Below are 26,197 nucleotides of genomic sequence, written 5' to 3' on the forward strand. Positions count from 1 at the left end.
TCCATCACTTTCTCATTATGTAGCCTTGGATTAATTACTTAACCTCTCCGTACTTCAATTTCCTCCTCTGTAATGTGAGATAATAACACCTACCTTATAAAAGTGTTTTGAGAATTGAGTTAATGCATGTAAAAGACATAGCATAGTACCAGGCAAACATTAAGTATTCAAAAATAATTAACTGCTGTGAGTAAAGGCTTGCTATTTTATTTACTTATTTATTTATTACTTTTTTTAAGGCTTGCTATTTTAGACTTGATCAAATTTCTATTATTCTTCTAAATACTATAGATTAAAAATGCTTTGATCAGGAACCCCAAGATTAAAATTTCTTTAACATGCACCACTTATGTATATATATATTTGTTTATCAATAATGTATATATAATAAATTTGTATTATGTACATTATACATACACAAAAATAGAAGTGTCAAAGGATACGATAAAAATAAGTATAAACAGAAGTCTTACAATATTTTCTTCCTGCACTCTAATGTATTGTCTGTGTACCTCCTAGATTTGTGAATTCCACTTTGAAGACCACTGGGGCCTACCTTATGTCTCAATTCAAGTCAATTAAATTTAACAAATATTATGAATACTATTCTAGGTCCCGTGAGAAATATATAGTTTATGACATGATTTCTTCCCTCAAATAGCTGGCATTCTTATTGGAAAAGTCTTATAGACCTGAAATATTTTAGACAAAATATCACATAATATTTTAAAAACAAAACAATGAAAACACAATAAATAATAATACCATTTATAATAAAGTGAACTATGGAATGCAATCGGGTTCCAAATATCTCTAAAGTGCAATCAATGGGAGATCAGTGGGGTGAGAGAGCAACACTGGCTTCAAGTTAATGAGGAACCTTTCTCTTAGAAGATGCAGGCCTTTGAGAAATTGTGAGGCTTGGGTAGAGAAGCAAAGGCACATGGCAATAAGTATGGAGGCAGTGAAAAAATGTCTAGCTGGGAGGGAACATGATGGATAGGGGTGAGAAAGAATGTCAGACTAGGCATGCTATCTTATTTTATGCACCTAACAAACTTATAAGATAGATATTACAATTACGCCCATTTCAAAGTTGAAGAAACAGAATGTCGGAAACTTTACATGAATTGCTCAAGTTCACACTTGGAGTTTAAACCAAGGTCTATCATCTGTGCTCTTAACCACTACACCATTTGGAAGGGTATAGATTCTTGAGCAAGGAAAATGAGTTGATAAAAAGTAGCCTTTAAGGAAGATACATTTTGTGGCAGTGTACAGGATGGGTAGGAATTGGGGGGGCGGATTAAGGCAAGGAGTCCTTTTAGGGGGCTGGTAGAGTTATCCTCCCTACCTCACTCCCGCTAACTCTGGACCAACCCAACGTGCCATCGCCTTCATACCTGCACTTGAGCAGTCAAGTACTGACGGACTCAGTCACACAAGAGGATGAATTAATATTTCTATAAATTCATGGTCACCAACCTCAAATAAGCTTTTCACACTACCCTAACATCCTACCACTTTTCTCTGGTCAATTTATGCTCCTACTATCTGCACTATCTATTTAAAAACCTTTCCCATTCTCAACTTCTATCCCCAAATGTTTATCAAGTAACCATGCCTCTTACTTCGTAGGAAAAAATAATTCAAGTCCATGGATAGAAACTTAGCTGTGCTACTGTCTCAGAAATCTTACATCAGCAGTCATCTATCCCTCCTTTCCCCAAGGAGCCTTTCCCTCCTGATTTAAAACATATTCTAATCTCCTGCAATAAAAATAAATAAATAAATAACCCCACATTCCTCTGCAGGTACTGCCCTACCTCTCTTTTCGCCATTGCACCCAAACTTCTTTAAAGAAAGTTTATCTATACTAGTTGTCTCCCTGCTCCCCTATCCCATTCTTTTGGCTTCTGCCATCATCATTCAATGGCACAGCCCTCACTAAGACCACCAATGCCTTCCATATAGACAAATATTACGGATACTTTTTTAGTCCTCATCTTACTTAACCTCTCAACAACTTTTGACAATGTTGGCCACTCCATCCTTCTTTAAATACTCTTTTTGTTGATTTCCATGACATAATGTGCTATTGGGTTTTCTCCTACTTCTCTGGCCACTCCTTTATCTCCTTTGCAGACTCATCCTATTTTACCTGGCTACTGAATATTAAAGTCCCCCAAGGCTTGGTCCCAGCACCTCTTCTCTTCTCACTCTATAGTTTCTCCACGTCTAGAATTCCAATTTACACATTTACACGGATGAATCTCAAAGCTATATCTCTACACCAGATCTCTATTCTGAGCTCCACGTTTATACAATCAACTCTTTATTTCATATCATCTCTTGGATATCTCATTAACACCTCAAACTCAATGTACCTAACTGAACTTATTATCTTCTCTCCAAACTGGGTCGTCTTTTAGTATTCCCTCAGTGAATGGCACCATCATACATTCAGTTATACAAGCCAAAATCTTCTCCCTTTGTCTCCTTCATTTTCTCTTTCACTGGCCATAGCCAACCCATAATGTCCTTTGGATCTTATATCCTAAATGTCTCTTGATTTTGTCTGCTTCTATCATCTCTATCACTTACCACCCTGATCAAGTTACTATCAATTTCTCACCGGGACTACTGCAGTAACCTCCCAATGGACTCTTCCTCTACTCTTGGGTCCCCTCCAATCTGTTCCATAATGAAATCAGAATGATCTTTTTTTTTTTGATACAACAGAACATTTAATTATATCATTTTCCTGTCAACACACAAGTCATTTAATCATAATTATATTGGCCATTTCCACTGGTTGGCAGGAGGCTCTTCCACTAAAGGCTCCCATGGTTTCCATTGTATCATTTTTCTTGCCAGACTTAGTGCATTTTCAGCCTGAAGAATCACCTCTTCTATTTGGCCACACTGAAGTTGGTCTTCTAGTTTTTTAACATCTGGTTCCGCTTTAACCATACCCAGCCTCTCATTTGTAATCTGTTCTGTATACTTTCGATAGGCTGCAGTTTTAGGGACTTGCTCAAGAACATCAAGAATCTTTGCGTACAATATTCTTAGCCTGTCGTGTGGACTCTCACATACAGCCAATCCCACAAGGCCAGTGGTCTTCTTCAGCACGCCCGCCATGACAGCGCCGACTCTGATCTTTTTGAAATACAAATTTGATCATGTCACTCACACATTTATACCCAGCTCCCTTTAGTGGCCTTCCATTATTCATAGGATTTAAAAACAAAAAAAAATTTTCTTAATAAAGCCCATAAAGATAGTCATGGTTTTGTCCCTACCTTCCTTTCCAGCTTTAATTTGTGCAGTTTCTCCCTTGTTTTCTGGGCTTCAGTCCTTCAACACTTTGCACTCTCTTTCCCACCATAAGGCCACTCACTGCATATGTTACCTCTACATAGAATATTCTTCCCACGTTTCTTTGCCTCTTTAATTCATGTTTCAGATCTCAACTCATACATCACTTCCTTAGAAAAGCCTACTTTCCTCGGTCTCCATAACTAAGTCAAACCAATCTACTCTAGGTGCTTATGACACCTTATACCTCTTTGTCATAGTACTTGTCACAACTGCAGTTTTATATTTGTATGTGCTTATTAATGTCTGCTTTCCTCACTACAATGTATGGGCATTGATCTCATCTTTCTTTGCTCACCATTGTATCCCCAGTGCTTAGCACAGGGCCTGACACATGATAGATACCCAATAAATATTTGTAGGCTAACTGAATAAGTGGAAATGATAAGGGCTTGGAATGAGATGAGTGGAATCCTATAGATATTAGAAAGGAAGAATTGACAGGATATGGTAACAAAGAGGTTTAAGAGATAAAGAAGACAGAGAACTCAAATTTCGCTTTTAGGCAACTTGGCAAATGGTGGCAATATTCATGAATATAGGAAAATTGGAAAGACAGCCTCACTAAGAAAAACATCCAGTTCAGACTTGGATAAGGGGAATTTGGGGTAATGGTAGAACATCCCAATGAAAATTGTGCATAGGTAGAAAAATTCAAGACTGAGTCATAATTTTTGTCCAGTTCAAATCACCGAAAATGAAATCATGTATGTTTACCATTGGGAAATTAACATTTTGAATTTATTTACCTGGGGTGCATATTACTTACCATGTAGAAATAATTATGATGGTAGTGAGACAGCATAGGGACTTGGGCCCAGGGCCAAAGGAATGCCAGATGGCCGTGAGGAATGCTGGATAAGCTAACCACAAGACTGCCACCACTCCATCACTCTCTACACAAAAATGCATAAGTAGCTGATTGTTATCTCCCTTCTACCAGTTTACTTCCATGTAAGTGTCTAAACCACTGTTGTGCATGTGCAGTTGATCAAGGTTTGTTCACTTTAAATCTTCCTGGGGTGGTGATAATGAACAGTCTGCCATCTTGCTCCCACAGCACAGGTGCAAATATAGTTACCAGGCAATGCAGCCTGTAAAGAAAGCCTGCCTTTTTCAAAGAGTCCACCACTTTCAAAAAGCCTGCCTTTTCATGTAAACATGCTTTGTCACCAACCTATAAAAGCAGTCCCAGAGTCGGTTCAGAGGACCTTCCTTTCCTCTGTGCTGTCTTACTTGTGATAGAGCATAAATTCATAAAATTTGTCTAGAAATTCTTCTGGGGTTTCCTCTCAGGTTCTATCTTGAGAAACCCAAGAACCTGAATGCTAGTAACAGTAGATAATCTACTAAGTTTTTTCACACTAAAATTACTTTTAACTTCATATATAGAAATACTGAGACGTGTGTAGAATTTTCTTTTGGGGAAAAGAAAAGTGTTATTTATTGGTCTCCAAAACCCCAAACATTACATTTTTACTTAGCCAAGTTTGAGAGGGAGAAACTCAAAGCAAAAGATTTTGAAACAAGAATTCCAATATTTAGTTAATAACTGAGAGGCAGAAGACCCACGGTAGTGGTGGGGGGTGTGCTATCCTCCTAAATGTCAAATCCTACCAGATGTTTTTCTATTCTTTTTTTATAATTAATTATTTATTTTTCCACTAACAGTTGATGTTCAATGTTATTTATGTTAGTTTCAGGTGTACAGAACAGTAGTTAGACATGTACACAATTTATGAAGTGATCCCCCTCCATTATTCTAGTACCTACCTGGCTCTATACATAGTTATTACCACATTATTGACTATATTCCCTATGCTGTACTTTGCATCCCCATAACTATTTTGTAACTACTAACTTGGACTTCTTAATACCCTTCACCTTTTCCAGTCAGTGTCCCAACCCCCCTCGCATCTGGCCACCATCAGCTTATTCTCTGTATCTATGAGTTTGTTTCTGCTTTGTATGTTCATTTATTTTTTTCTTTAGAGCCTAATGTGTCATGCGAGTTAGGTGAGGTGGGGTCTCAGGGAGTCACCAGGGTAGGACGAGTGATGTTCACCAGGTTAATATAGATTCTGGTTTGATGCCAGTGCTGAGCCTAGAGCTACTCAGCAAAAGTCTCAGAGTACACTGAAGTCTGCTGCTGCCTGACTGGGGCCCATGGACACCTGAGAGTTGTCCAAGAAAGAACACAACATGGTTGGGGCTGGCTACTGGCTGAAAAAGAGCCTCCCTCGTTGTGCGAGTTGGATGGGGGCAGGGTCTCAGGGAGTCACCAGGGTAGAGTGAGCAGAGTTCACCAGGCCAGTGCAGATTCAGATTTGGCTGTGTGGGGGAGGGCTCAACACAGGAAAGATGGTGTCTGCCTGCTAGTTGCATGAGACGAAAATTCTACATAGGGAAAACGGCGACTGTCCCTCCAATCCTTGCTATGCAGCCACACAACCCAATCTCTCCCTGTATGTCTCTGATACCTCCCAAATAACCTTCGCTCTATGAGGGCCCAGGGTGAGTCCCTCCAGCAAGTGAGTCTGTGTATGGGCCCTTTAAGAGGACATCTGGGTTTCCTGCAGTCTTCCATATCACCCAGATGGTCAGAATCCCCACTTTTTCTGTAGATTTTTTTTAGGATTTTGTGATCATTAGCAAGTAAAATGAGTGATAACCAGAAGCCTACCACTGATTGTGAAGATGAGTTGACAAAAGTACACACATTATAAGGAGAAAAGTCAAAGTTATATAAGAAGTATTTTTCATTTAATTTTACAACATTGTTTCAATTATCAACGGTTCACTTCGTGTTAGGCCTTATCAAGAAATGTATATTTCAGCAGCATAATATTTATTTCAAGCTTTCTGTTTTCAAATTTGTCCATAACTACAAATAAAAGAAAAATTGTCACCATCTTGGTTTCCATTTTTGCAGATGGTTTTATCACAGCCTTAGCAAACCTGTTAAAGTGTCACTTATATCACATTGGAGGAGTGTGGCATCCTACAGCCTGAACCGCTTTCTATGAATGCGCTAATTGTTGAGAGAAGAGTTCACAATTCCGTCTCCTTTACAAATGATTGATTGAGCTGCATTCACTTTTTAGGAAAACAATAAAACACTAAGTACCACAAAAGGCTAAGTTATCTTCTTTGATGCAGCATTCAAAGAACACTGTTAGAGGAATCCTAATGAGTAATGGGAAACTCTTCTAGAACACAAAAGATCAGAGTTAGGCATGATATTTTTATCTAGAGAGGGCTGAGCTAGAGATGTTAATTGTTATTAGCACTTCCAGTAAGAATGTCAAAAGGAAGCGTAAGATTTAGAAAAACGAATGAGTAGAAAAAAAATTGCAAGCAGGTGATATTTTAAGTACCAGATATCTTTTCGGAAATAATGCAATTTACATTGCTTCATTTTAAACTGAAGCTTGGATTTATATATTTCAGTAAACCTCTCATTGAATCTTTCAGAGGAAAGGTTTTGTGTTTTTTTTTCCAGAGGGATTAGTGTATCAAAGTTTTCCTCTAAAGTCTTTATTAATAAAAAATCTCCCTTTATTAAAATCACAGAATTTTAGAACTAAGTCTTGGAGATTGTGTTCAGATCCCTCATTTAAAGATGAGGCCCAGAGAAGTGCAGTGTTGAGAAGATGAGATTTCCACAGGTAAAAGATGTAGAAAGGAAATATGACAATGTGTGCCAGTGCCTCAGTTATTTACTACCCATAAGTGCATGCCCTCAATTTACACAGAATCACCAAAAACCCAGAAGAATGAAGAGACTCTACCTAAAAGAACCAATGAGAGACAAGCCTAGATAATAAAAGCCAAGTTTTACAAATGCTGAACAGCTTGACAAAAAACAAACACTCAAAATAATGAGACATAAACCTTAGAGGAGAGCATCACAGTGCTAAACCAAAATATGAAGTTGCCCTTGGAAGCCTAAGGATTGAAGCCCAATGGGAATCCCAAATTACAGCTATGCCTGAAACAAAATTTGCCTTAAAGCATCATCCATCTCCTAAATATAGACAATCCAATCAAATGTCAGTAACTTTGTAACCAGGCTCCATAAGAATTAAGGATTCTTTCAAACCTTAAATCTAGCAATGAATTACAATGGGTTAGCAAACATGTTCAATTGATACAGAAAAGGCATCTGACAATATCTCATGTTCATTCATGGTAAAATCTCTAAGCAAGTTAGGAATAGAAGGTATTTATATGAACTTGATAAAGAACATCACCAAGAAACCTGCAGCTAACATCAACTATAATTATGAGAGATTGAATGTCTTCCCACTAAAGATGGGAACTCGGCAAGGATGTACACTCTCACCATTCTTACCCAACATAGTACTAGAAGTTAGAAGCACTCCAGTAAGGAAAGACAACGAAATAAAAGGCATTAGAGATTACATAGTGTCCATGTATCAAATCCCAAGATCACTTCATAGACTGTGTAGATGCCTAACCACTGCGCTATACACCTGAAGCTGAAGTTGAATAATATTGAATGCCAACTATAATTAGCTATATATATATATATTCACAGGAAGTGGAATACAGCATAGGAAATATAGTCAATGGTATTGTAACAGCTATATACAATGTCAGAGGGGTAGTAGACTTGGGGGGTTATCACTTTGTGAGGGGTGTAAATGTCTAACTATTACATTGCTTTGTACACCTGAAACTAATAAAAATCTTTGGATGGTTTGATACCATATTAGTTTGTACTATAGTGAAAGCAGCATTCATAAGAGATAGCTACAATGACAAAATTCCAAGGAAAACATATTTCTTGAGATTTTTCAGCTTCTCCTCCTATTGTGTTGTTTGAAGCCTTTGTACAACGAGTATTTGAAGAGCTCGTGATTATTTTCTGAAAAGTTAATGCAATGTAAGGTATTTCCCAAAGTTTGTAAAATAATTCCCAAAGCTTGATATAATTTGATATACATTATACATTATATACACATTATAATTATAAATGTAAATGACATGAATGCATGAAATATGTATTTGTAGTTTTCCCTCATATTATTACTTGTTGAAAATAAATAAGTCATAACAAATTTTTGTAAAAAGAAAGTCCCAAAGAATCTAAAAACAAACAAATAAAAACAAACATCTCCTAGAACTTAAAAGTGAGTTCAGTAAAAGTTAGAGGATACAAAATTAACACTAAGCAAAGAGTTCTTAGACTTGACACCAAAAGCATGATCCACAAAAAGAAAAATTCATAAATTGGACTTCATCAAACCTAAAAGCTTCTGCTCCATGAAAGTCTATGTGAAAAAGCTAAAAAGCAATCTACACCACCCAGAGTCAGTGAACACACAACATGATGTCTAGATGATGTATTACGGAATTGTACACTTGAAACCTAGGTAACTTTACTAACAATTGTCACCCCAATAAACTTTAATTTTAAAAAAAGGAAGAATGTCTTTCTAAGACAAATGATTTTCTTTCATACTTTTCCTTGTTGTTCCCTGAATTATTTTACTTAGAATAATATAGAAATCCTTACTAAAACTTGAAGTTGGAAATTTTTAAGGTCTTTTTTTGGTGTTACATTTTTTATTAAAAAACAATAATAATATTTTTTACTGTCTTTAAGGGCCAGAAGCAAGTTTAATACTTCCTTCTCCCAACACTCAAATAAATATCCCTGTATGAAATCAGGAAAAAAAAGCAATCTACAGACTAGGACGAAATATTTGCAAAACATATATCCAACAAAGGACTAGAATATATAAAGAACTCTCAAGATTCAACAGTAAATTTTTTTTTGTAATGGGCAAATGATATAAATAGACAGTTCACTAATGAGGATATATGGATGGCAAATAATCACAGGAAAAGATGTTCAACACCACTAAGCATCAGGAAAATGCAGATTGAAACCACAATGAAAGATCACTATACACTTACCAAAATAGCTAAAATAAAAAATAGTGGCAACACCAAATGCTAGCAAGGATGCAGAGAAGCTAGATCACTCATCCATTGCTGCTGGGAATATAAAATGGTACAACCACTTTGGAAAACAGACAGTTTTATATAAAACTAGATGTGAAACTACCATATGGCCCAGCAATTGCACTCCTGGACATTTGTTCCAGAGAAATGAAAACTTATGTCCACACAATATTCCATACAAAAATGTTCATAGCAGGTTTTCTTTTTAATAGCCAAGATTTGGAATCAACCAGATGTCTTTTAACAGGTGAATGGCTAAACGAACTCTAATATATCCATACCATGGAATACCAGTCAGGAATAGAAAGGAATAAACTACTGATGCAAGCAGCAACCCAGCTGGATCTCCAGAGAATTATGCTGAGTAAAAAGAAAGCCAATCCAAAAAGGTTACATACTGTATGATTCTACTTATTAACATTTTTGAAATGACAAAATTTTAGAAATGGAGGACAGATTAGTGGTTGTCAAGAGTTAGGATGTGGGGAGCAGAGTAGAGTGGGGGGAAAGGATAGAAGGGATGTGGGTATGTTTATAAAAGGGCAAAATGAGGAATCCTTGTGGTGTTGAAACTGTTCAATATGTTGATTGTGGTGGTGGAGACACAAACCTTCACAGATGGGAAAATTGTATGGAACTTAATACACACACATAAATGACTATAAGTAAAACTAGAGAAATCTGAATAAGATTGGTGAATGTTATCAATGTCAATATTCCAATTGTCATACTCTAGCTTTATTAAATGTTACCATTGGGGGAAACTGGGCAAAGTGTACAATGGATCTCTAGCTGCGTGTGAACCTACAATGATCTCAATAAAAATTCAATTTAAAAAAGCAAATGCAAAAGCCCACACTTTGTAGGTAGTTGAGCAACAACTAAGTGTCCATTCCTACTGGAGGGACCACAGAAGCCATGGAATGTGGCCTCCATTTTTGAAGGGCTCACAAACATGTTTTGCCACATTCAATCTGTTCCCATTTGTGAACAAGTGATCACTTGCACAAATGATTTGCATGAGCTTTGCTGTCTCTGTATTTTAAAGTGGGGATAATCCATGCTAATTCACAGGGGCCTTTGGGCTTAATTGCCATTTGCTCCTTCACTCTAGACAAAATTGTATTATTGCAATCATTGGGAGCTGGAGAACAGAGGTATAGAGTAGTTGAATATTTATGAGGCATTTTGTTGCAGATGTACCTGCCAGCAGAATATTAAGTAGAACATTTGCTAAGGTACCAAATTCTGCTTGTGATTTGGGTATATCACCTCATATGAAATCTTTGTGTTTTTCTAGCGTACATATCACATCTGGTTTTTCTTTCAATCACGACCTCTGTAAATATAATTCAGAGTGTGTTTATTAGATTTATAAGAGATAATGGTGACCAGAAACTGCCACAGACAGATCTGCCTGTGGGGTAGAAGAAATATGAAATGAGCATCTTTAAAATGATGAGAAAAAATTTTTTTCAAACCTTTCCTATCAGAGCTGATAATTGGATAGAGGGCTTAATAGTGGACCAAAGGCCTTAGAGAGTACATAAACTATGTAATCAATCTCTACACATTTTTTAAATGTTGAGTTCATAAAGTAATTCAAAGCAGCTGGAGGATTAGATCAATTAATAAATCTTAGCAAATCAATAGCTCCACAGATAGAGAGACCCTGTGGTTTGATATATTGTATAATAGATTTCTCCGGATGGATTCAATTCATGTTATTTCGTTCTTTTCAAAGAGGGGATTTCTTACCGTGTTTCCCCGAAAATAAGACCTAGCCAGACAATCAGCTCTAATGTGTCTTTTGGAGCAAAAACTAATATAAGACCCGGTTTTATTTTACTATAACATAAGACCAGGTCTTTAATATAATATAATGTAATGTAATGTAATGTAATGTAATGTAATGTAATGTAATGTAATACCCGGTTTTATTTTACTATAGTATAAGACCGGGTATAATATAATATAATACCCAATCTTATATTAATTTTTGCTCCAAAAGATGCATTAGAGATGATCGTCTGGCTAGGTCTTATTTTCAGGAAACACAGTAGGTGTATAACTAAGAATAATTTAATCTGCATATCTTTAGGAAGACTCTTCATCTTCATATATTCACAAGTCAGAACAAATCCTTTGTTGTATCATGTGTCTGAGCTGAGATTAGGAAATTATGTTCAACATACCTAGAGAGGAATTTTAGCTCATGATCAGTCCCTAACAGTTACTTCAAGAAATTGCTATCACCATACATTCCTTTTAATAATACTGTAGAATTTAGTCACAGCTAAAAACTGATAAAAAACCAAAAGCCCTTCAAATTGAGTGTGTTGAATAAATTATAGTATACCCTTATTCTATCATACTAATCAGCATCACTCCAATAATCAGCTCTGTATTTTCTGATATGGAAATATCTCTAAAATATATAATTAAATGTAAAGAAAAGATACAGAAGACTATGCATATAGTAATGACGATCCCAATTGTGAAAAAGAAAAACAAAGAACATGTACATGTAAATTCAAGTTTTAAATTGTTTCTACAAGGATGCATAAGAAATTATTAACAATCATTACCTTTAGAGAGAGTCAAGTAAGGGGTTGAAGAGAAAGTCTTTTACTTGTAATTTATATTTTTATGCATTGGTTGAACTTTTACCATGTGTATCTATAACTTTTAACTTAAAAAATAAATCAACTCTTAACGAATAGTTAAATTAATAAAATAACTAGTAATAATGGTAAATCAATCTAAATTGTAAAAGCTCATATCCTTTTCCCATGAAAAGGGATGTGTCCTATGAAATTACATGTCTACAGATACCAAGATGTGTATACAAGGAAATTTATTGTAGTATTGTTTATAACTGCAAAAAATTGAAAGTGACTTAAATGCTTATCAATGGTGAGTTAGTTAAATAAATTATAGTATATCTCTACAATGGATAAATGCAGCCCCGAAAATGGATGAGGTGGAGCTATATGTACTGATGTGTCCGTGATAATATTAAATTAAAACAAACCAAATTGTAGAACAATATGTATTTATGCACACATTATTTTTGCTTTTTGTTTAACTATACACACCCATACACATCCATGCACATATATATACACACTTATTATAAATTCATAGGAAAAATCTGAAAATATAAGATACCTCTATGGAGAGGATGTGGGATAGATTTTACTTTATACATCATGTATTTTTGTATAATTAGAATTTATTTTATTCACAATCATAATGTATTATATTTGTAATTTTTTAAAATTAAAGAAAAGGTGCTTAAAAACTATTCCAAAACTAAATTGCTAATGACTAGCAATTTTGCTCTTACTATTATTTATCATTGTGCTATTTAAATATTCCTGAGACAACTCCAACTACGGTGAATACTTGTTTAGTAAACCCAGGTAAGGTTTCATAGTTTTCAGCAAATGTTCCCCAAAAGCTTTGTTCTCATAAATACATAAATATATACATATATAATTTATGTGTAAATAGATTTATTGAGATTTGTAACATAGTAATGTGCTCATTAAAATTTATTTTCATAATCTTTCTATGGACCATAAATAACAATTTATTAGGGAAAAGCTGAAGCTAGATATGTTGTGAGCATTCCTATTGATTCATATAATTGCCCCCTTTTTCTCAGATGTCATACAGACAAGATGGAGGTAGAAGAAATTCTATGGTGTTACAGTTCCTTCAGTGGTGAGCAAGCAGTGACTGCAGTTGGCAGCCTAATTTCCCCAGATAGGTTATCAGTACCAGCTTCTAAGACAGTGATTCATAACCTTTTAGGTGAACCACAGACTCCCTAAAGGTAGTCTTGATGATGTGGGGGTGAAAAGAACATGGGCTTTGCAACTAGACAAATCTTTCCTCAAATCCCAGCTCCACTACTTATTTGATGGGTGAACTTAAGCAATTTACTTAACCTCTCTGAGCCTCTCTTTCTTCATCTATAAAATGCCTGACACATGGCAAGAACTTAGCAAAAGGTAGCAATTATCATATTATTTTAGAATAGGATGGAAACTATAGACTCTGTCCTCAGGAAAAACAATCCACCTTGCATTTTTAGGATGCTGCATACAATTTCAAGGGCTTTGCCCACCCATTAAGGCCATTTTGGATATCAGGTTAGAAGCCACTGGCCTAAGGTCTGGAAAGAACATTAGAAGAAACTAGAATAGTAGGAGTAATATTTTCTGCTCCTTTTGTTGATCGTCATTTCAGGTTGTATTTTGTTTTACTTTTTTGTTTTGTAGTATTATTTGTGTATTATGCCCACCAGGACTTAATCAGACCAAGAGGATAGATTGTAAATTAAGAAGTATACAAAAGAGCAAAATAAATAAGTGTTGTCTAACACTTTAACACATAGTTAGATCTAGCACATTACCAGCAAAGCGGTAGGAAAGGTCATGGCAATTCACTGGACAAATTAGGTTATCAAAGACCACTGCTAAACATATAAATTCAGTAGAGCCATGCTTTCAGTTCCTTAGATCAAAGATAAAGTTACTTTAGATGAAAAGCAAGGACCTGCAACCAAGACTACTCTACTCAGCAAAGTTATCATTTAAAATTAGAGGAGAGCTGAAGAGTTTCCCAGACAAGAAAAAGCTAAAGGAGTTCATCACCACGAAGCCAGTATTACGAGAACTGTTAAAGAGACTTCTTTAAGAACAAGAAGGGAAAAAACGTAATTATGAATACAAAATGGCAATAACTACATACTTAGTAATCGTAATCACTTTAAATGTGAATGGACTAAATACTTTGATCAAAAGAAAAAGGGTAGCTGAATGGATAAGAAAACAAGATCCATACTTACACTGTCTACAAGAGACCCACTTCAGATCAAAAGACACACACAGGGGTGGCCGGTTAGCTCAGCTGGTTAGAACATGGTGCTGGTAGCACCAAGGTTGCCAGTTCCATCCCTGCATGGGCCACTGTGAGCTGCACCCTCCTTAAAAAAAAAAAAAGTAGACATACACAGACTGAAAGTAAAGGGAAAGAAATAGGTATTTCATACAAATGGCAATGAAAATAAAGCTGGGATAGCAATATTTATAACAGATAAAATAGACTTTAAAACAAAGGCAATATAACAGGAGACAAAGAAAGACATTTCCTAATGATAAAAGAGTCAATCCAATGCTTGTAAACACTTATGCACCCAACATAGGAGCACCTAAATATATAAAGCAAATGTTGACTGACATAAAGGGAGAGATCAGCAGTAACAGTCATGGTAGGGGAATTTAACACCCTGTTGAAACCAATGGAAAGATCTTCTAGACAGAAAATCAACAAGGAAACAGCAGCTTTAAGTGATAGATTAGGCCAGATGAATTTAATTGATATTTTCAGAGCATTTCACCCAAAGCAGCAGAATAAAAATTCTTTTCAAGTGCACAGGGAACATTTTCCAAGATAGACCACATGTTAGGACACAAAAGAAGTCTCAATAAATTTAAGAAGATTGAAATCATTTCAAGTGTCTTCTCCGACCACAATGGTATGAAACAAGAAATCAATTACAAGAAAAAACCTGAAAAACATACAAACACTTGGAAGATAAATAATGTGCTACTGAATAATGAATGGGTCAACAATGAGATCAAGGAAGAACTCAAAATATAGCTTGAGACAAACAAAAATGAGAACACAACGACCCAAAATCTATGGGACACAGCAAAACCACTTCTAAGAGGGAAACTCGTAACAATACAGACCTACCTCACGAAACAAGAAAAATCTCAAATAAACAATCTAACCTTACACCTAAAGGAACTAGAAAAAGAACAGCAAACAAAGCCCAAAGTGAGTAGAAGTTAGGAAATAATAAACATCAGAAGGTAAATAAATGAGTCTTTAAAAAAATACAAAACATTAATAAAACCAAGAGTTGGTTCTTTGAAAAGATAAAAAAAAATTGATAAGCCTTTAACCAGACTCATCAAGAAAGCAAGAGAGGAAACCCAAATAAATGCAATCAGAAATAAAAGAGGAGAAGTGACAAGTAACACCACAAAAATACAAAGAATTATAAGAAAATACTACAAACAATTATATGCCAACAAATTGAACAACCTGGAAGAAATGGATAAATTCCATTTATCCATTGGATACAATCTTCCAAGACTGAATCAAGAAGAAACAGAAAATCTGAACAGTCTGATTACTACTAACGAAATTATATCAGTAACCAAAAAACTCCCAACAAACAAAAGTCCTGGACCGGATGGCTTCACAGGTGAATTTTACCAAACAGTCAAAGAAGAATTACCACTTATCCTTCTCAAACTACTCAAAGAAATTCAAGAGGTGGGAAGGCTCTCAGGCTCATTTTACAAGGCCAGCTTTGCCCTGATTCCAAAACCAGACAAAGACATTACAAAACAAGAAAATTACGGGCCGATATCCCTGGTTAACATTCACGCAAAAATCTTCAACAAAATATTAGCAAACCAAATTCAGCAATACATGAGAAAGATCATACACTATGATCGAGTGGGATATATTCCCACTTGATCAAGGTTGATTCAATATCTGCAAATCAATTAACGTGATACACCACATAAACAAAATGAAAGACAAAAGTCATATGATCATATCAATAGACGCAGTAAAAGCATTTGGCAAAATCCAGCATCCATTTATAATAAAAACTCTCAGCAAAGTGGGAAGAGCAGGAACATATCTCAACATAATAAAGGCCATATATGACAAACCCACACTAATATCACAATCAATAGGGGAAAGGCTAAAAGTGTTCTCCTTAAGATCATGAACAAGAAAATGATATCCATTATCACCACTTTTATTCAACATAGTATCAGAAGTCCTAGCCACAGCATTAAAACAGGAAAAAGAAATAAAATGCATCCAAATTGGAAAGGAAAAAATTAAAACTGTCATTATCTGCAGATGACATGATACTCTATACAGAGAACCCCAAAGATTTCACCCAAAAAAAATTTCGAACTGATAAATGAATTCAGTAAAGTAGCAGGATACAAAATTAATATTCAGAAATCAATTGCATTTTAATACGCCAATAACAAACTATCAGACAGAGAAATTGAGAAAACAATCCCATTTACAATTGTATCAAAAGAAATGAAATACCTTTGAATAAGCTTAACCAAGGAGGTAAAATACCTGTACTTGGAAAACCGTAAGACACTGAATAGAGAAATTGAAGAAGATACAAATAAATGGAAGCATATACTGTGCTCATGGATAGGAAGAATTAACATCATTAAAATGTCCGTACTACCCAAAGAAATCTATAGATTCAATGCAATCCCTATCAAAATACCAATGGCATTTTTCACAGAACTAGAACAAATAATCCTAAAATTTATGTGGAACCATAAAAGACCCTGAATACCAATGGCAATCTTGAGAAAGAAGAACAAAGTTGGAGGTATCACACTACCTGACATCAAATTATACTACAAGTCCATAGTAATCAAAACAGCATGGTACTGGCCAGAAAACAGACACCTAGATCAATGGAACAGAATAGAGAGCCCAGAAATAAACCTACGTCTATATGGTCATTTAATCTATGACAAAGGCGGCAAGAATATACAGTGGGGTAAAGACAATCTATTCAAGAAATGGTGTTTGGAAAACTGGACAGACACATGAAAAAAATAAAACAGACCACCTTCTTACACCATATACAAGAATAAACTCAAAATGGATTAAAGACTTAAATATAAGACCTGAAACTATAAAACTTCTACAAGAAAACATTGGCAGTAAACTCTGTCATTACTCTTTGTAACATTTTTTCCAATAAAACTTTACTTTATTTTTTAAAGATTTTAATTAAAGATATAGCTAACAGATAATATTATATAAGTTTCAAAAGTATATCATAGTTATCAACATGTAGACATCTAAAGAAGTCCATGATAAGTCCATGTGACACCGTACCACACTATCACGTTATTGACTATATTCTCTATGCTGTACATTACATCCCCATGACTTATTTGTTTTATACTTGGAAATTTGGACCTCTTATTCCCCTTTATTTTCTCCTTCTTTTTTAATTTTTCAATTACAGGTGACATTCAGTGTTATTTTATATTAATTTCAGGTGTACAGCTCAGTGGTTAGACATTTATATAATTTAAGAAGTGATCCCCCTGACTAGTCTAGTACCCACCTAGCCACTATACATAGTTATTACCATATCATTGACTATATTCCCTATGCTTTACTTTACATCCCATGACTATTTTGTAACTACCAATGTGTACATCTTAATCCTTTCACCTTTTTCACCTTGCCCCCAACCCTGTCCCATGTATCACCTCAACAAATCTAGTACCCACCTGACACCATACATAGTTATTACAATATTATTAACTATATTCCGTACATCACCATAACCACTTTTTGACAATCAAATTGTAATTCTTCATCTCTTCCCTTTTTTTTATCCACAGCCCCAATGCCTTTCCCACCTGGCAACCATTAAAATGTTTTCTGTATCTATGAGTTTGTTTCTGTTTCGTTTGTTCATTTTGTTCTTTAGATTCCACATATAAGCAAAATCACATTGCTTCTGCCTTTCTCTGTCTGACACTCCACTCAGCACAATAACCTCCAGGCCCATCCATGCCACCAGAGATGTCAAGAACCCATTCCCATCCATGGCTGCACAACATTTCATTGTATATATGGATCATCTCCTCTTTATCCATTCCTTCATCGATGGCCACCCAGGCCGCCTCCACACCTAGGGCACTGTAAACAAGCTGCAATGAACACATGGTTGCCCATGTCCCCTCAAAGTAGAGTTTTGGGTTTCTTCAGATAAATACCCAGAATTGGGATTACTGGGTCCTTCATTGCCTCTTGTTATAGACTTTGTTTTGAATTCTATTTTGTCTGGTATAAGTATTGCTACCCTAACTTTTTGATTGTTTGTTTGTTTCCATTTTCATGAAATATCTTTTTCCATCCCTTTACTTTCTGTCTGTGTGTGTCCTTCACCAGGTTATGGAAGTTTTCAGTCATCATTTCTTCAAATAAGTTCTCAATCCCTTGCTTTCCCTCTTCTCCTTCTGGTACCCCTATGATGTAAATGTTGTAAAGACTGATGTTGTCCCAGAGGTCTCCTAACCTATCCTAATTTTTGGATTCATTTTGCGGTTCCAACTGGGTGTTTTCTGCTACCTTGTCTTCCAAATCACTGATTTTCTGCTTCATCTTGTCTGCTGGTGATTCCTTCTAGTGCATTCTTCATTTCTGTTATTGTGTTCTTCATTTCTGACTGGTTCTTTTTAATGGTTTCTCTGTTCTGTTTTATGCTTGCCATGTCTTTGTTGAAGTTCTCACTAAGTTCCTTGAGCATCCTTATAACCATTGTTTTGAACTCTGTCTCTGGTAGTTTGCTTGCCTCAATTTTGTTTAGTTCTTTTTCTGGAGCTTTCTCCTTTTTTTTCATTTGAGATGCATTTTTTGTTTCCTCATTTTGGCTGCCTCTCTGTGCTTGTTTCTATGTATTAGGTAGATCTGTTTTGTCTCCAGTCTTGGACAGGTGGCCTTATGTAGCAGGTGCCCTGTGGGGCCCTGGCACAGTCTCCCTGGTCACTTTCTCTGGGTATTCCAGGAGTGTCCCTTGTGTGGGTTGTGGGTACCCTCTTTTTATAGTTGAGACTTGATTGATATTGGCACATCAGTGGATAAAATTGACCCTGAGGCTGATTGGCTGTGGAGTTTGGTCATATCCACAGTTTAAGGTCTGCTGTATGAGGAGGGTTATGTCACAGAGTGGAATTTGCCCCAGCAGGCTCTGGTGTCTGTTGTGTATGCCATCTGTGGGGTTAACTGGGTGGTGTTCTGCTATGGTCTGAAGCCATCCTCCAAGTATTTTGGTTCTGGGGCCTCTTGGGAGGGGCTCCACTGCAGACCCAGTTCAGCCACTGCCTCTGAATGGCTAGGGGCTACCTGGTAGGAGCTACAAAGCGATCTGCAGTTGTTTGTTGCCTGTGCTAAATCTGGAGGCATGTGGGAGAGGCCACACTGCGATCCAAAGATGTCTGCCACCAGTACTGGGCCTGGGATATCTCCACAAAAAGCCAGGACACCCAGAGATCTGCTGCCACCGGCGGGCTCCCTTAAGGTTCAGCCACTGATAGAGCCTCATGCAGTATGCAAGTTGGGTGAGGCAGATCTCAAGGAATCACTAGAGTGACAAGAGTTGTGGTCTCCAGGTTAAAGCAAACTCTGGTTTGGTACCAGTGCTGAGCCTGGAGAGACTGAGCAAAAGTCTCAGAGCACACTGAGGCCAGTCACCACCCACCTGAAGCCTGCCAGACTCCAATAGTTTTCCAAGAAAGAGTGCAGTGTGGGTGCGGCTGGCTGCTCACCAAGAAAGTGCCTCTGGTGTTGGGGGAGTTGGGTAGGGTGGGGTCCCAGTGGAGCTCACCAGACCAATTCAGATTCATATTTGGCCTGTGGAGGAGAGTTCAACACAGGAAAATGGTGCCTGCCTCCCAGTTGCATGGGAGGCAGACTCCTCACAGGGAAAATGGCAACTGTCCTCCAGCCCTTGCACCAAAACCACACACCTCAGTCTTCCCTCCGTATGCCTCCAACACCCCCAAGTCCCCATCACTCCATCGGAGCCCAGGGTGAGTGCCTGCGAGTGAGTGAATCTGTGAACAGGACGTCTGGGTTTCCTGCAGTTTTCTGTCCCACCCATATGGTCAGAATACCCACTGTTTTTCACTGTCAGATGTTGTGGAGGCTCTTCTTCCCAGCACCAGTACTCTAGGCTGGGGAGCCTGGTATGGGGCTGGTGTCCCTCCCTCCTCTGGGGGGAACTTCCATGGTTAAGATATCCTCCTGATTCTCAACCAGCACATAGAGGTTTGGGGACCCTTCTGCAACTCCACTCCTCCTACCCGTCAGCGTGGCTTCTTCTTTATATTTCCAGTTATAGGACTTCTGTTCAGCTAGACTTCAGATGGTTCTCCAGGTTGACTGTTCTGTAATTCAGTTGTAATTTTAATGTGTTCAAAGAAGGGCACAGGCATAGTATTTATCTATTTTGCCATCTTGGAGCTCTTAATCAGTAATATTTTTGTCTGATCTATCTCCTTGGGCAAGGGAAACAAAAGAAAAATAAACAAATGGGTATTTACAAAATAAATAAAAAGGTTTGCACAGCAAAGGAACCCACCAACAAAATGAAAAAACAACCTACTGAATGGGAGAAGATATCCTCCAGTGATACATCTGATAAGGGATTAATATCCAAAATATACAAGGAACTTATGAAACTCAACAACAAAAAAACAAACAACCCAATTGAAAAATGGGCAGAGGACCTGAAGAGATATTTCTCCAAAGAGAACATACAAATGGCAGATAGACATATGAAAAAATGCTCAACATCACTAATCATCAGAGAAATGCAAGTTAAAACCACAATGAGATATCATCTGACACCTGTCAGAATGGCTGTCATCAATAAATCAACAAACAACAAGGGTTGGTGAGGATGCAGAGAAAAGGGAACCTTCATACACTGTTGGTGGGATTGCAAATTGGTGCAGTGACTATGGAAAATAGTGTGGAAGTTCCTCAAAAATATATATATAAAAAAATAGAACTACCTTATGACCCAGCAATTCCCCTTCTGGGTATTTATCCTAAGAAATCCAAAACACTAATTCGAAAAGATATTTGCACCCCTATTTCATTGCAGCATTGTTTATAGTGGCCAGGTTGTGGAAGCAACCTAAGTGCCCATCAATAGATGATTGGATAGAGAATATGTGGTACATATATTCAATGGAATATTACTCAGCCATAAAAAAAGAATAAAATCTTACCACTTGTGACAACATGGATGGACCCAGAGGGTATTATGCCAAGTGAAGTAAGTCAGATAGAGAATGACAAATACCACATGATTTCACTTATACATGGGCTCTAAAGAACAAAATAAATGAACAAACAAAACAGAAAGACTTATAGATACAGGGAATGAACTGATGGTTGCCAGATTGGAGGGGGGTTGGGGAGCTGGCTGAAAAAGGTAAAGGGATTAAGAAGTACAAGTTGGTAGTTACAAAATAGTGATGAGGATATAAAGTACAACATATGGAATATAGTCAATAATTTTGTAATAACTATGTCACAATGCCAGGTGGGTACTAGACTAATCAAGGGGATCACTTCATAAATTGTATAAGTGTGTAATCATTGTGCTGTACATCTGAAACTAATATAGAATAATATTGAATGTCAACTATAATTGAAAAATTAAATAAGTAACAAACTTTTCTAAAAAGAGAGAGTTAGTTTAAACTGCTTTGTGTGAGCTGTTCAGGCTTAACCTATTTGTCCCTACTTTGGTTTTGTAATCAGAGCCAGCTAGGACAACTCTCTTTTATTTTCAAGGCTTCAAAGAAGAGAAAAAAACAAATGCCTTCAGGTGGTAACTCAAAGGAATAGCTGTCCTGTTCCTTTGCATTAGTCTGATCTCAAAGAAACACCGAAACCTCCTAGAATGTGCCTGTGCCATTAACTCAAACATCCAGACTGTTGGTGAAAATATATCTCTCTATTCTGTGAGAGTACTATTAGCCATGGATCTAGCCCCCATTCCTTCACTACCCCCCCACCCCAAATCTATAAGAGCAGTAAATAATACTCATCTAAGAATAGTGAACATTTCAGGAAATGAGGAAAAAATTCTATCTTGATGCCGTTACCATTGACTTTACCCAGTTTAGCTCATTGCTATTGATGGTGGAGAAGATTGAATTTGCATGGACAGTAGGGTTCTACAGAGAAAAACAATGATATATTTCCTCTTCAAAACTGGAAAGAAGGGGACAAATACATGTGGAATTCTAAAAAGCCAGTTTTCTTACAAGAACTCCATTCAAGCAGTTCTCCAACATCATTATTACTCTCAAAAGAAAAATGAATTGACTTATAAATACCGTTTCCCACTAAAGGGAACTGAGGGTCTTTAATTAAAATGGCCCACTCTTGGACTGAGCAGAGAAAGTACAGCATGATCCTGTAACATCTTGTTGTGCTAGAAAGTAAGGAAGTGCTCAAAAAATGATGGGAACACCTTAAAAGGACACGGGAGCCAGAGCAAAGGACCCCCAATGGCCACACCTAGACCAATTTGAACATCAAAATAAATGATAGCAACAGATTGTGACCCATTGAATAAAGTAAGAACCCATGAGTTCATGCTGATATAAACACATAAACAACTGAAAAAATAAGGAAATGTGGAAGAAGAGAACACTCTTCCTTACAACAGAATACTAACTAATAAGTGTAGAAAAAAATTGAGTTTTAAAAATCATCATTTTGGGGCAGACGGGTGGCTCAGTTGGTTAGAGTGCGTGAGCTCTGGGCAACGGGCTGCCAGTTCAATTCCCACATGGGCCAGCGAGCTGCGCCCTCCACAACCAGAATGAAGTCAATGAGCTGCTGGCTCAGTTGGTTGGAGCGCAGGCTCTCAACCACAAGGTTGCCGGTTCTATTCTTCGACTCCTGCAAGGGATGGTGGGCTGTGCCCCCTGCAACTAGAAACGGCAACTGGACCTGGAGCTGAGCTGCACCCTCCACAACTAAGATTGAAAGGACAACAACTTGACTTGCAAAAGTCCTGGAAGTACACACTGTTCCCCAATAAAAGTGCTGTTCCCTTTCCCCCAAGAAAAGAATGAAGGTGAAATAAAGATATTTTTTTAAATCATTATTTTGCAACCATCATAGTAATAAGTGATTGAGGCCACAGTCATCAATAGATGTAAAAGTACTCTGGGTGAAAGTTTGATAAGGACAGGATATTTACATAGCCTCCAAATGTTTCCCCAGAAATTACTTATTAATTACAAAGAATAAAATAGTAACTACATAGTGGAGAAATCTAGCAATCAGAATCAAGTGATCTAAGTTATCACTAGTAATGGAACAAATTGACACCGTGAAAGACAAGGAAAGACTAAGATTCTGTTCCAGATTAGAATCTAATGAGACATGATAACTAAATTCAATGCATGATCTTAAACTGGATCTTGGACCAAGCAAAAAATAGCTATAAAGGAAATTATTAAGATGATTGGCTAAATTTAAATATGAACTATGAATTAGACATTAGTATTATATCAATGTTAAATTTCCTGATTTTGATCATCACACTGTGGTTATGTAAGAGCGTGGACTTATTCTTAGGAAATGCACACTGAGATATTTATAGGTAATATTTAGGGATAATGAGGCATTATGCCTGCAACTTACTCTCCAATCATTAAGAAATAAATTGTGTGGTGTGTGTGTAGGAGGGAGGGTGAAAGAGGAGAGAGGGAGAATCACAAAACATATGAAGAAAATATAACACATGGTGAATTTGGGTAAAGAATATATAGAAGTTCTATGTCCTATTCTTGCAATTTTTCTGTAAGTCTGAAATCATATCAAAATAAAAGACAAAAGAAATTAGTATTTGCTCTACATTAAAAAGTAAATGACAAAACTGTGACAACCGGGGGCGGCCGGATGGCTCAGTTGGTTAGAGCGTGAGCTCTGAACAACAAGGTTGCCAGTTCAATTCCCACTTGGGATGGTGGGCTGCACCCCCTGCAATTAGGTTTGAAAACAGCGACTGGACTTGGAGCTAAGCTGCGCCCTGCACAACTAGGTTGAAGGACAATGACTTGGAGCTGATGGGCCCTAGAGAAACACACTGTTCCCCAATAAAATAAAATAAAAACTGTGACAACCTCGGGCCCCTCTAAAGAAGGCAGAGCCTTGACCTTGGAGTGGGTTATTGGAGTAGCGAGCGGAAGAGCACTGCATCGTTGCTACCCTTGCTAAGGAGGACAATTCATAAGTTACTCACAGCAGCGCAGTCTCATGTCAAAAGTTGGAACGATCTTGTTGACGAGCCAAACATCTTCTTTCCAACTAACTACGTTTCCATCCAAACACTTCATAAACTCCTCATTTTCCAGGATGCGGTCCCAGAGTTGAAAGTAGTACAAGCTGCCAATGAAGCGAGGCAACACGCTTTTAAACTGGCTGTCCCTGTTCTTGAGAAAATGTCCTAGAACCAGAGTCCCATTAGGTGTCAGGTTTTGTGGTTGATCCATCATTACCAGTATCCTTTCCTTATTCAGGAAGAGCTCTAATCTGCCCTTCATACCATCCCATATCAAGCATACTGTATGCCATTGAAATGGAGTCAGGTGGTAGCGGACATAAAAGGTCTTGCCCAAGTTGTGTAGTATCAGATGCTGATGGTCTCCTGCAAGTCCAAGGTCTATGTCTTCTCTGCCCAGGAATGTGTTATCAGTAACATAGGAGAAGGCCATCCAATCACTTGATTTGTCATCCACAAATACCAGGTCAATGCATGCTGTGAATCGACTGAGTTCAGGAATGATGTTGGTCAGGCTTACATATGTGTCAGCTCTTCCATAAAAATCCAGCCTTTTTCCTTTTAGTGAAAGTGCATCTGCCCAAATTTTGGGAAGGGGAAAGAGAAAACAAGTGAAATTTCAGTGACACACACAAAAAATTTTTGTCATCTACATTAGCCATATAGTCGAATACAGATTATACAATACTATTATGAGTCAATACTGGTACAAATAAGCCAAATAGTAGGCATACAAAAGTCATCTCTATTTGACATTGGCGTGTGACTATTTTGGTAGAAGTTTCTTCCTAATTCTATTTTGCCTGGGCTGATATAAAAACTTAGATTAGTGTTCCCCGAGGACATACAAGTTGAACAGTTTGAGGAGACAGTTAGAAATGTGTGGTTGTGGGTGTGGGGGGAAGTCAAGGAGAAGACAGCTTGGACTTAAAATTTACTGCACATGATCCCGAATCATATAATCAAAAGATAACTATTTCCATCTACCCAACTGCTTCATTAATTTCTGGTGCAACAGCAATTTATTCCTCCAGTGCCTTTCCCTGAGCCAAATTATTAGGTTGGTGCAAAAGTAATTGCGGTTTAAAAGGTTAAAAATAATTGCAAAAACCACAATTACTTTTGTACCAACCTAATACCTGCTTTATTTTTCTGTCTCTGAAGACTGTTTCTTACGGAAGGGAATGACAGGGGCCTGAGGATGACCAGCTGGACAATACGAAAGTGCCAGGGCTTCTGTTTGCACTCTAAAATGGGAGAAATGGCACTTCCCTGAGTGTATCCTGATTCCCTCCTTCCATCTCCTCAAAGGGGGCTGCAGCAGCTTTAAGAGGCCCTAGATTGTCATGGACCCGCGTATCACTGGCTATGGGGTCACGCAGACTGGGTTGGAATCTCAGCCCTGACACTCATCAGTTGTGTGACCTTGAGCAAGTAACTTAACCTCTTGACACCTCAACATTTGCTTCAGTAAAATGGGGATTCAGGGCCACAGTGTTATATGTGTGTACAACTCTAGGGGCCACCATTCACATTACAGTCTATGCCAGGTGGTACCCCTACCCACTGACCTTACATGACTGTTTGAAGATTAAGTATGTTTAAAGATGATGGATGCAAAGCCCCCTCAAACATTGCTGAAAGACATGTCCATTGGTACAGTTTTTTTGGTGGGCAATTTGACAATATCTATGAAGATTTAAATTGAGTACATCCTTTGTTTCATAGGAAGCTATTCATGAATCATGATACTGTCATCATTACAAACCTCACAACCCAGGCCAATAGGTAAATATCATGATTGCTGAACATCAGCCTAATTCCAGTCCCCACACAGCCTAAGGC

General features: G+C 37.3%; 2 protein-coding genes across 2 annotated transcripts in view; both read right to left on the reverse strand.

The window, feature by feature from the left end:
* Positions 1 to 26,197, reverse strand: part of ADGRG4 (adhesion G protein-coupled receptor G4) — a 108,701-nt gene that overhangs the window by 68,302 nt on the left and 14,202 nt on the right. Inside the window, exon 2 of the mRNA XM_033125427.1 lies at positions 24,314 to 24,928. Coding sequence (XP_032981318.1) covers positions 24,314 to 24,928 — 615 coding nt within the window. The remainder of the gene's footprint in view (positions 1 to 24,313; positions 24,929 to 26,197) is intronic.
* On the reverse strand, positions 2,739 to 3,151 carry LOC117026240 (NADH dehydrogenase [ubiquinone] 1 alpha subcomplex subunit 5-like). Its single transcript, XM_033112861.1, has one exon. The coding sequence runs from the start codon at positions 3,142 to 3,144 to the stop codon at positions 2,794 to 2,796; it is 351 nt and encodes a 116-aa protein (XP_032968752.1). The 5' UTR covers positions 3,145 to 3,151; the 3' UTR covers positions 2,739 to 2,793.

Source organism: Rhinolophus ferrumequinum, chromosome X, assembly GCF_004115265.2.
Source record: "Rhinolophus ferrumequinum isolate MPI-CBG mRhiFer1 chromosome X, mRhiFer1_v1.p, whole genome shotgun sequence".
NCBI classification, from domain to species: domain Eukaryota; kingdom Metazoa; phylum Chordata; class Mammalia; order Chiroptera; family Rhinolophidae; genus Rhinolophus; species Rhinolophus ferrumequinum.